The sequence below is a fragment of the Phyllostomus discolor genome, chromosome 13 (genome assembly GCF_004126475.2).
Source record: "Phyllostomus discolor isolate MPI-MPIP mPhyDis1 chromosome 13, mPhyDis1.pri.v3, whole genome shotgun sequence".
NCBI classification, from domain to species: domain Eukaryota; kingdom Metazoa; phylum Chordata; class Mammalia; order Chiroptera; family Phyllostomidae; genus Phyllostomus; species Phyllostomus discolor.
In genome coordinates, this window is record NC_040915.2 from 51,047,187 (window position 1) to 51,058,874 (window position 11,688).

Sequence of the window (11,688 nt, forward strand, 5' to 3'; positions counted from 1 at the left end):
TCTGCACAGCTCAGATTAGGGGTCCCCTCCTCATGTGCTCTTCCTAATCTCTCAAGCTGTTTTGGAGAGAACCCAAAGTTCAATGTCTTCATGTCCAAGGCTTCCCCACTAACTACTGTGAGTAAGAAAAACAGCTCAAAGGATGTATACTGGGTTATCCGCTGGCCTGGCCTGAGTCCCTCCTGGGCTCGTGGAGAACCCTTGCCTACCTATATTACTGCCTTTCTGTGACTCTGTTTCCACTTCTACTCATTGGGGCTGGAACCATGTCTTACTTATTTTGTCTTTCAAAAATTCTTTTTAAATTACAAAAATAACCTTGAGGCAGAAAATTTTTCAAACAATAAACTAAAGAGTGAAACTCCTCTTTCTACCTGCTTATTTTTCCAATCCCACTCCTACTCCCAGAAGGGCCACTATTAATAGCACGTTGTCTTTCCAGGACTTACCATTTGCAAGCATAATGATGCCAGTAAAAGTGCTGATGTTCATTCAATGTTTGCTAAGAGTCAGGAGCGATTGCTAGGCACTTTTTGTTCTCAATTAATTCACAAAACAAGCTTACACGGTGCGTGTTCTTTTTGTTCCCCGTTTCACCAAAGAGAAAACCAAGGTGACAGTGACGAAGGGGTAAAGCCAGAATTTGAACCCAGGCGGGCTGACTTCAGAGCTCATTCTCTTAACCTCTCCTGCTCTGCCCCTTGCTTTGGGGATTTGGAACATCACAGACACGCCTCCATTGTCACCCGTGTGCTTCTCTTCCCTCCTTTTTAAAGGCTGCTCAGTGTTCCATAAAACAAATATATTTAATTCATTTGGTCATTCTCCTACTGACAGACATTTTAGGATTTCACAGTTTTTCATCTCCTTATTTCAACGAAGCTAAGATTCGACTGACTGTATGAAGCCCCCGGTTTCAGGGAGATTAATGCGCATCTCGGAATTAATATATTACGGTGTTAGAGACAATGCTGCAATAAACATCCTTACATACAAATTTTCATGTGTGTATTTCTGCAGAAGTTTCCGAGAAGCAAAACTGTGCACCAAAATGAAGGTGCATTTTTTTTCTTTTTTAAATTTTGATAGGTACTGCCAAAATTCCTCTCTGGGAGACCATAGTCATCATGTCTCCCATTTGCTTATCACAATGTACGGCCCTTTGCAGGCATTCAATGAAGGTTTGTTCAGTGGACAAAATGCATGACCAGGCCCAACAAGTGCACAGTATTTTGAGATAATTCACACCCAAAATACACACATACACAACCAAGAAAACCATGGCAGTGCCTGTCAGTGAGGATACTATTTTACTATGACGTGTATCCACACTTCTTGCCAAAGCGCTGGCCACAGTAAATGACAAGCATTAATAAACGCATTTTATGCGGAATAATATCTCCAAAGTGATTGCAAAATTATCTAGCAAAAGGCTGTGCACTCCATTTTTTAAAAATACACAAATAACTCCCTGTTACAACTCCCCAGCTATTAGATGTGAGAAATTTCCAGAAATTTTATGGTATGTATTAAGTGCACACTCCGCTCCAGAGCTTCGAGGAATCCTAGTTTCTGGGGACTAGGGCCCGAGAATCTGCATTTTCAACAAGCACTCGAGGTGATCCTGAGGCACTCAAAGGCGTGCGAGTTAGTGCATGACAGGGATTTTGGAAGAAGAGTCTCTTAATTAAATTCGCCGTGTAGAACGAGCCCCGTGGCTGTAGTGTGTAGAAAGTGGAAGTGTTAAACATATCCCAAATACCTAATGGCAACACTCACCCCTAAAACAGGGAGAGCCCCCCAGACGGCTAACGCGCTGCTGCGCCTCCTGCCGGCCTTCCGCAACCTCGTGCAGGGCCGCCCGGAACAGTCCACTGCGACTGCGCACTCTGGAGCTCACGAAGACCGCCTCAGGGACCCTGCGACCAAGCCAATCCCTACCGGAAGCGGAAGTAAGGAACAGTTAGCCTCGCAAGCTCCGTGGGCCCCAGCCTTCCTCACCCAGTAGACCCCGCCAACTTGCAGAAGCCCCGGAAGCGGAAGTGGCTTAGAGGTGGGGGGAGTGGTCGGGAGTGGGTCGGATCGTCTTGCGCTGCTTGGGTTCGCGCAGCTGCTGCTTGGGCGGGGAAGGCGGGAGCGTGAAACCTCGCCCCTCCTGCTGACCTGGCTCAAACCGGATTCTTGCCCGGAACCCTAGCCTGAGGGGTGCGGTACCCGGTGCTCCAACTCTTTACCTGGGTCCTGTGATTCTCCCCTGATTCCGGAAGTCCCCTGTCCCTTCCTTGGAGTGAAGCCCGGCCCGTCCAGCTTCCCCGTGTCCCCTCAAGCCCCGCCATGGGCAACACGAGTAGCGAGCGCTCCACGCTGGAGCGACAGGGCGGTCAGAAGACGCCCAGAAGGGATAGCTCGGGGGGCACCAAAGATGGGGACAGGCCCAAGATCCTGATGGACAGCCCGGAGGACGCCGACCTCTTCCACTCCGAGGAAATCAAGGTGAGGGGAGGTGGGGGGATCCGATTCCATTGACTGATGTTGAGGTCTACTAGGCGCCCCGCCACAACGCCTCTAAAACTCATCATCAGAAGTGGGAGGGAGGTGATACTTCACCCTCTTGATTTAAAAGCCCTGTGGCTTTGTAAGATCCCTCTTAGCAGTCCAGGAACCAGTGTCTAATTACCGATATGAGAAAGTCATCCCGAGGGAGGAGGAACTCACTTCATTTAACATCATTAAGGAGAAAGCGGCTCTGGGACAGAGTTTCAACTTCTTAATTAAGATCGTGGAGCTAGCAGTAACTGAACTCCAGTCTCTGCTTTTTCTCCTAGGTATACTAATTAATTTCACTTTGAAAAATCTTCGCTCCCCTTTAGGAAGACTGGCAGTTTTTGTAGTTGGTTTTGAGTTTATTGCTCAGTTTGGAAATAAACCAAAGCAACACAAGTAAGTTGAGTTGAACAGCTGACAGCAGTTGCTAGAGGTGTTTGGTGCCCCCCTAAAACTTTTGGTTCACCCTGCCTGCTGAGAGGGGGTGGAGAAAAGTAAGTCCACTTCTGCGGGTGGGTGGGTGAGTGACATGTTGGTCTGAGAGTTGCAAATCAGCTTCTCTCCTGGTGTTTGAATAGGACTTCATATGTTAAACAAGCTAAAGCAAACATTTTTGCAGACCATATGTGGGCTTCCTTTTGCAGTCTGCTTGAATTTATCAAAAAGTCTGAAAATGATTCTTGACTCCTTAGCTTAGGGGCAGTGAGGACGCCTGGCCACCCATCTCAGGCCCACATTCCCCTGGGAGCGCTCACCTACCTGTATGTTACTCATCACCGGCCATTGGGTGATCTCACTCACTTGGAACTCGTTCCAACTTTATTCGCATTTTTTCTCAGATGTTGGGCTGGGTGATCGAGTTATTACCTTACATTCTCACTTGGATCTTGCCTTTGAAGAATCTGCTTTTACTTGGCCTTAGATCCTGTGATTTGAACTTGTTTTCTGAATCTTTTGAATTCCTAAGAAGCTGTGTGCAAAGTGAACTTTGAAATCCTGGTTCTCCAACAACTTGACATTCCTTCCCCTGGTAATCATTTTGGCCCCGAGGGTGGCTGTTTTTAGACATTGGGAGAATCAAACAACTTTCTTCAAGAAGTATTTGTTCTGCTCCCATTCCAGAGCTTCTAAAAGAAATGTGTAGCTTACACAGATGACCTGTGGGAAGTGATTTTAAATGGTGTCTATTTTAATTTTCTCAGAGGTTACTGAAATGAGGTAGCAGATACACTGGATTGCCCCAGATTAAAAAAAAAAAAAAAGGTCATGGATTCTTTCAACCACAGTAATTTGCCCTTCTGGCTGCGGTGAGTCATCACGTCATCACGTCCCCAGCGGATCCGTCTCCAGCCTGTTCTTCAGCACGCAGGTCTTGCTAAGCTCCAGGAATGCAGGCATCTTCTCACAAGCGCTCATGTTAGCACTCGAAAGGCCCATTCCACTCCTTTCAGGGTCACTCCCTCCCAGGCTGGACCTCCGGCTTGTTCAGTCTTTGGCCTCTGACTGGGGAAACTGTAACAGATCTAAAGCCACACACAGTTCCCCCAGGACTGGAAATGTCCGTTTCTCCTGTTTCTCTCCAGAACACCCCAGTCAGACCATCGCTCCCCTCACTAGCAGGTGCTGTGGACCCTCCTGAGGGCCGCTCTGTCTCGGCCGTTTCTCCCCAGTGTCTGGGAGGCGCTCAGTGAATGCAGTTTTTTCTCTTCCTCAGAATCCGGATTTGCCAGTGTTCAGTTTCACGGCTCTGGAGTTGTCCTAATGTATTTTCATGTACTTCAAAATCTTAATTAAGGGAGGGTAGATGACCTTTATTAAGCTAATCTTGAATTACCTTCCAGCCTTCTTCCAAGCGAGCTTTATCATCTCTCCTGGAACGCTAATGTCGCCCTCTTTAACAATAGCACTAATGGTGGCTAGTCATTTTTAAGCACTTGCTGTGTGTCAGGACACTCTAAAGAACATTTTACTTGGCCTTTCTCACTTCACAGCGATCTGAAATTGTTATTTTTACTATCTCCGAGTTGCTGGTGGGGAAAATGACACACAACTAGTGAGTTACTGGGCCTGAGTGTGAACCTAGGCAGTAACAGCTGCCTCTTCAGAATGAATTGTCAGCCTGAGGGTAACTGAGTCTGTAGGGAGCTCCCTGATGCCTTCCTGCCCCTGAGTGAACCGCTCTGTTTCCAGGCTCCAGAGAAGGAGGAGTTCCTGGCCTGGCAGCACGACCTGGAAGTGAACGACAAAGCGCCCGCCCAGGCTCGGCCGACCGTGTTTCGGTGGACAGGGGGTGGAAAGGAAGTGTACTTATCCGGGTCCTTCAACAACTGGAGTAAACTTCCGCTCACGAGAAGGTAACTTGCCTGGGAGTATGCACGCGTTGTCTCAACCCCGGGATGCTCGTTCCTGAATGCTCTCTGGGTGAAGAGAAAGGGACGTTTTCATAACACAGACGCTGAGTAGAAAAACACTCTTGCTTAATAACTCATAGGGGTCACTTCTCTCACCTGCGTAGTCTCTGGGTTTGGAACACGGTTGGTTATGAGTATTTCTATTGCAGGCATCTTCCATTGCAGAGATTCAGCCGTGTGTGTGTGTTCAGGCAGGACTTCTCCTTCAGAAAAGGAAATCTGTTCCTTAGTGCTGTAGAGAAAGCACCCAGCTAGCAACCTGCAAGACCAGGATTCGAGTCCACAGTGGCTGAGCTAATCTGTCATTAACACAGGAGCCTCAGAATTCCTGTCTGAAAGGAGCGAGTGTTGGATCGGACGACCTCTGAGGTCCCTTCTGACTTTGGCTCTCTGTGTATTACTTTTCCCTGAAAGGCAACATGTTGTGTAGGCATCATGAACAACACACAGAAAAGTAGTCCATCAGGAACCCTAGCGTGGACTCCTGTCTCCAAGTGTCGGTGAAAAAGCACCCTCTCTAGGCCAGGCCTGAGTGCTGTCAGGAGGCCACCCGCTCTTTTGGGGTAATGCTGGTGCAGGGGATGGCCGCTGGGCACAGTTACAAGTCACTTCAAGTCAGAGGAACAAAACAGTCAAATGCAAGAGGTTTTCTGGAACCTTTTTAGCAGTTACGTTTGTTCAGAGAACTATTCGTTGTGCATCCTGTTAAACTGATCCCCCGCCATGCTCAGGGCAGGCTGACACAGAGGAGGGCCTGGCAGCGGGCTGTTGGTGGCCGCCCTCCCTGGCATGAGCCTGCCAGGTGTTTATCTGCAAGTGGAGAAGGGCAGATGCCTGTTAGCTGACCTTTTGAGTAAAGGGCATTTGCAAGAAAATGTTGCATTCCTGCTTCCTTGTCCATTTCGTAAATTAAGATCACTTGAATTGCTTAAAAATGCTTATACTTGTGCAGCTTACGTGGGAAGGTTTTGTTCTGTGCTATGGCTGGTTTTGTAAGTAAGCTGAGAGGGCATCCCACCCAGCTGAAAACCTCTGCTTCCTGTCCCTCCCAGCCACAATAACTTCGTAGCCATCCTGGACCTGCCGGAAGGAGAGCATCAGTACAAGTTCTTTGTGGATGGCCAGTGGACACACGACCCTTCTGAGGTACCCTCCTCCTCCTGCCCTTTGCCCTCCGACTGAGACACAGTGCAAACAGTCCCTTACAGATCGTTGCCAGGTCCCTTTGTCCCGCTGGTAGAAGTCCCTGTGTGTGGCTGAGCTAGGGGAAAACGGTGCTGGTTATCAGACTGTTGGCGTACTTGACCAGGAGGAGCAGGTTGGCTAGCCGGGAGCCGGGCCCTTCCAGCTAGGAATTCTGAATCCTCTAACGAGCAACCACAGAGACTTTCTGTGTTATGATTTCTGCCTGTCTGTCTCTTCCCAGCCCGTGGTAACCAGCCAGCTTGGCACAGTCAACAACATCATTCAAGTGAAGAAAACTGACTTTGAAGTGTTTGATGCCTTAATGGTGGATTCCCAGAAGTGCTCCGATGTGTCTGGTATGAACACGGTCATTTTATACCACGTGTGTGCCGGTGGGGCTGTGCAGGCTGGAAATACTGTTTCTCTCTCCTCTCACTCCTAGACTCAAGCTGCCACGTTGGGTGGACGTTTATAGCTCCCCGAAGAGCCACAAAACGAATTCCTAATTCTGTGGGGTCAGGTTGTTGAAATCTGGCCCCAAGGGAGCATTATACCATTTGGGGGTGGGGGCATGTCCAGGACTCAGTAGGTCTGCTTGGCCACGGAGGGCAGACCCTTGAAACAGAACCAGAGCTTGGTCTCGTGCCAGGGGCCGGGCCCAGGAGGCCCGGGGCTGCTTCCTTGGGTCAGTTACGAGCTAGTGCTGGGAAGCCTGCCAGCTGACCCGGGTACCTGGAGAGTTTCGGCCTGACAGGTGATAAATGGACACCTCCATGACCTTGGCCGTCACTTGTGTGGTACATTAGCACCTTGTCAGGGGAGAAGGAGCCTCACCACGGGAAATAGGCAACACAGCCCAACCTCCTCGGTACAGACTGGTAAGACTTTCCCGTCTCTCCAGAGTCACCCAGTCATAGACCTTGGAATCAGTTGCTTTCCATCCAAACGCACGGGAAGAAACCACCAGGAAACGTAATGCGTGCCGTTCGGGGGAGGAGGTGTCGTCATCTGAAGTGTCAGCGGCGGCTGCCCTGCCGGGTTTCGGCCGTTCTTGCAGAGGGTCAGGCCCTTCCTGGGCCCTGTGGGCGGCAGTGAAAGGGTTCCCCAGACTGTGCCTGCCAGTCTGAGAAAGTGGGTTCAGTTCAGTCCATAAGATGACTCTTCATTGTCCCCTGGCCCAGCCTGGCGGTCCTGGCTCCAGGACCTCTTGTTCTTGTCAGCTTAGAAATGACAGTCGGGGACTGACTGGGGTGGGCTTTCTGGATCATCGTTGAGTAGGAACTGGAAGTCTGAACATCACGTTCTTCTGTCTGTCTCGCTACCAGATCTTTTAAAGAAACCATTTCCTTCTTTTTCAGATAGGTGGAAACTGCCCAAACATCCCCTACTTACTGGTAAATGTAATTTTGAGCCATGCTGCTGGCAAGCCCACTTCGGCTCTCTGTAGCCTTCTCCTGTGTAGACACTTCCTTACATCTGCGTCTGCCCCGGTGGTCCGTTTTCCGCACTGAACGCTTCTCTCAGTTTCCCGCTGTGGTGTGGTTGGGGCGTGTGGAGGGAGCCTGTTCCCTAGGGAGTGACGGTGACGGAGCCGGCCGCAGCCAGCCGTGTCAAGTTCGTCCCAGCCAGCCCAAGGATCCGGTGACCAGCCCCATATCAAGCGTCCTGTGAATGGCCTCTCAGTCCCTTCCGGCTGGCCAGTGAGCCACTGAGTGAGCTGCTTCCCACCTCGGGAAGTGCCACGCTTCCAAAGCTACTAACACATCTCTATACTGGAGATGCCCGAGCAGGAGTTTGAAAGGAACCTGAGAGTGATAGAGTCACGTGCTTTTATAGATCGGGTTTTCGGTTTTGTTTTGAAATGTGCCGGTGCCTCATGTAACCTGTTTTCACCACTGCCTCTGTGTAAACGGGCCGCCTCATCTTCTGTTTTGTTCTGGCTGGTGGTGCCCATAACTTGGGCTCAGCCGCGTGAGCCTCACTTGATGCCTTGAGCTTCTTTGCAGCATCAGCCAGCCCAGCCCGGAGCGAGAAGCAGCATTCCTCCGCGCGGCATGTCCCACTCGGTTATTGTTATAAACAGCTTCCTTATTAGTCTGGCCCGGGCCCCCTGGCTTCGCCACAGCTGCTGGCTGCTGCCGTGGACTCAAGTTCACTGCTGAGTTTTCTGCCAGTCGCCCAAGTTCCAGGAGGGTTTTCTCACTGCCTCCGCTCTCTCCCCCCCCCCCCCCCACCGGGGCCTGTGTGTCCTTCAAGAGAGTATCTCTATCGAGGGAACAAGAGCCAAGCAGCACTAGACTGTGCTGCAGATTAAATGAGACTGCTCCTCACCTCCTGATTTTCAAAGTAAATGCCGGGTCCCCGTCTCCCACAGAGCTGTCCAGTTCCCCGCCTGGACCCTACCACCAGGAGCCCTACGTCTCCAAACCAGAGGAACGGTTTAAAGCGCCGCCCATTCTCCCCCCACACCTGCTCCAGGTCATCCTGAACAAGGACACGGGCATCTCTGTGAGTACACGGCCGCTGGTGAGAAAGCGCAGCGTCACCCGTCGGTGCCAATTGCTGGGTCCGCCTCTGCCCTGGTAACGGGCTTCTAGCAAGTTGTTCTCGAGTGTGGGTGCTGCCTCCCCGTCCAACAGAGCCGGCCTGGGCTTTTCTTCCTTGCATTTCACTCCTGCCTCGGCCCAAGTCCCACTCCTTTAAACTTTCATGGCAAAATATATAAATTGCCCCTTCTCGGTAATCTATGTAATGGAATTCCTCGTTTGGCCCCCCCAATTTTAGAACCTTGTTTTAGTCACCAAACTGCTTTCAGAAGCATGCTTGCTCTTGGATCAAAAGTTGGGGTGTCTGGGTAACACACCGGCTCTGGGAGGTTCGTGTTGTTTGCAGGAAGTGGGGTGGGGCACTCCTGGAGCGTCCGGGCTCGCGTCTGGCCCGACGGCCAAGACAGCTTCTGCCCCACGCCTCTTCTCTCCTGAGTTAGCATTTGTAAAGTTGGGGGGTGGTGCATTGAAAGAAAAAAATTTCCAGTTTCTTAAAAAGTTGGAAGGCGTGGCAACATTAAGTGCCAGGCCTGTGTGAGCCTCTGTGGAGTAGTAGTGCCCCCTCCCCCGGTCATCCACATCCTCCTCCAGACCCCCCGTCTGAGCCCCACAGACAGGCGTTTGCAGCCCACCGCGCAGGCGTGTTCGGTAGAGCACGCGTCCTCCTGCTGTCTCTGCAGAGGCACTCGTTGGACAGCCCTTTCTTCCTGCCCCTCCAGTGAGAGGCCAGAGCCAGGGGCCACACCTTGTAGATAGAGGCCGAGTTGAAGCCTGGCCAGAGACGCACACCAGTGAGCCCAGCGCGCACTCAGGGGCTCCCCTCAGTGGGAGCATGAGGCCTGACCCCCTCGCCTCCCCGGTCACGGTGGACGGGCCCTTGCGCGGCCTGGCTTAGGAAGAAGGGACACGAGGGGCCACCACCTTTCCTTTACTACCCAGTGCTATGAGATAAAGGGGGAGGTCTTCCTGATTTGCAAACCCTAAATCCTCAGGTCTGCTTCTCTCCCCTCACAGTGTGATCCAGCCTTGCTTCCGGAGCCCAACCACGTCATGCTGAATCACCTGTATGCGCTCTCCATCAAGGTAATGAGTGATGCGTTTGTTGCTCTAGGGGCTGGGATTCTCCAAACATGTTCCAAGGCCCCCTAGCCACAGAGTGGCCTGGAGTTCCCATCTAAAGGTGCTGCAGCTGCAGCCCTGCAGGCGAGCCCAGGAAACTGTATTTGTTAAGCTCCCTTGGTGATTCTCACGCACTCCAAAGTGGGAGTCCCTGGTCATTTGGTCATTTCCGCCCTCTGTCTCAGGATGGAGTGATGGTGCTCAGCGCGACCCACCGGTACAAGAAGAAGTACGTCACCACCTTGTTGTACAAGCCCATATGAGGTGCTGGGAGCCAGCGGCGGGCCCCAGGGAGCAGTGCACCACCAGCTGGGTGCATGCGTGCCTCCCGCCGGAGGGAATGGACTGTAAATTCTCCATCTCACACTCTCTAGAAGCCATTTCTCACCCGCCCTAGTCCTTCCCGCAGGTCTGCTCCAGGTCCAGCAGCTCCTGGAGCACCTCGGTCTGTAGTCGTCAGCTCAGCACACGGCGGCCGAGGGCGGAGCGAGGGGCAGGCGGCCTGCAGCCGCACCGCGGGGCGTGACGGGTGCAGCTCAAGTACACGTCCGCCGAACTGGCCGCAGAGATTTTCCTAAAGCCAAAAACAAACACTAGCCTCTTTGGTAGCAAAAGTCTGGGAAGCAGGATCAAGGCCACACAGTTTCTAATTGTATGTCTGTGTTTAAGGCCACCAGCGTGTCCCTGTTGAGGCCTGGCTGTGGCACTGACAGGTACAGCGTTGGTGCTGTCTGTCCTTTGAAGTCAGCCGTTCTGTCGCCCATTCTCTGCTCCAGCGAGGTGGACTTTCTGTAGAAATTAGAGCCTGAGTCCCAGGGGAAGTTTTACAATTGTTATTTACGCTTATGTACACTAAGTTTTGCTTTGTTTTTAACCAGAGCTGGCTGACTCTGCAGCCCTAGGTAATTTTCTACTCGTCCCAACTAGAACACAGATCATGTGAACAGACTGCTCAGCAATAACCTGTTCTCAGAGCAGACTTCGGGAACCTGCTGCCGGACTTCTCCATTAAGCTGGGTGTTCCTGAGGACCGACCACAGTTAGCTGGGAGGTCGGCCAGCTTTTTCTTACCGGAACGGGGTGGCAGTGTTACCGTGAAAACTCTGGAGACCCAGCCTGTGCCGCCTTGCCCAGGACCTCTGCCCGCGCCTGGCAGAGAAGGCCGTAGCAGCTGCTGCTGTTTATTCCGCAAGGAACTTAGAACCCGACAGCAGCCTTCTAAATTTCTGTCAGGAAGACGTCCTTTGGACCAAAGCAAACCTCTACGCTCGGCTTGGTTTCCATGGAGATGCCACAGCTGTTCCCGTTAGCACAGGTTCCTGTCCCCAAGTCGAGAGAAGCTGTCATTGCACCCTCCATTCCTGCCGGGAGATGGAGGAACAAGCTTTCTGGTTTCCGGTCCTTGTTTGGTAAACCCGAATCCGGGATACTCTTTTTTTGCTACTGTTTTCAAAACACTGAATTGTTATCGACTTGACATACAGGTTTCAATAAAGCTTTTTAAAGATAATGAGACATGTACTTAGAGAAAGCTTTGATTTCTTTTTTTTATTATTTCAGTTGTTTGGAAAAGACTGGAATTCTTCCAGAGGTTTATTCAATTAACATGCTTTTCAGTTGTTTTTCTGTCTCGGCACACGGTGCAAATGGTACCGTGCTGGGGAGGGGCTGCTGCTTCCTCACACACAGTTTGAAAGGCTGTTAGTGGGCCTGGAAAATCGAGCCCCTTTGAACAGCTCAGTCACAAGGGGAAGCGCAGGAGAGGTAGCCGTGAATGCTGCTGATTTAGGCAGCTAGACGGCACCCCCAGGTCAGAGGTTTTGCTTCCTCTTGCTCATCATCACACACCGTGAGGAAGTCTGGGATGCCTGAGATCGTGACAC

At 51.4% G+C, this 11,688-nt stretch overlaps 1 protein-coding gene across 1 annotated transcript; it reads left to right on the plus strand.

Moving 5' to 3' along the window:
- Window positions 1–2,045: 2,045 nt before the first annotated feature.
- Window positions 2,046–11,335, plus strand: PRKAB1 (protein kinase AMP-activated non-catalytic subunit beta 1). Its single transcript, XM_028527731.2, has 7 exons — window positions 2,046–2,493; window positions 4,735–4,898; window positions 6,008–6,101; window positions 6,382–6,496; window positions 8,515–8,648; window positions 9,701–9,769; window positions 9,991–11,335. The coding sequence occupies exons 1-7, from the start codon at window positions 2,335–2,337 to the stop codon at window positions 10,066–10,068; spliced, it is 813 nt and encodes a 270-aa protein (XP_028383532.1). The 5' UTR covers window positions 2,046–2,334; the 3' UTR covers window positions 10,069–11,335.
- Window positions 11,336–11,688: the final 353 nt, after the last annotated feature.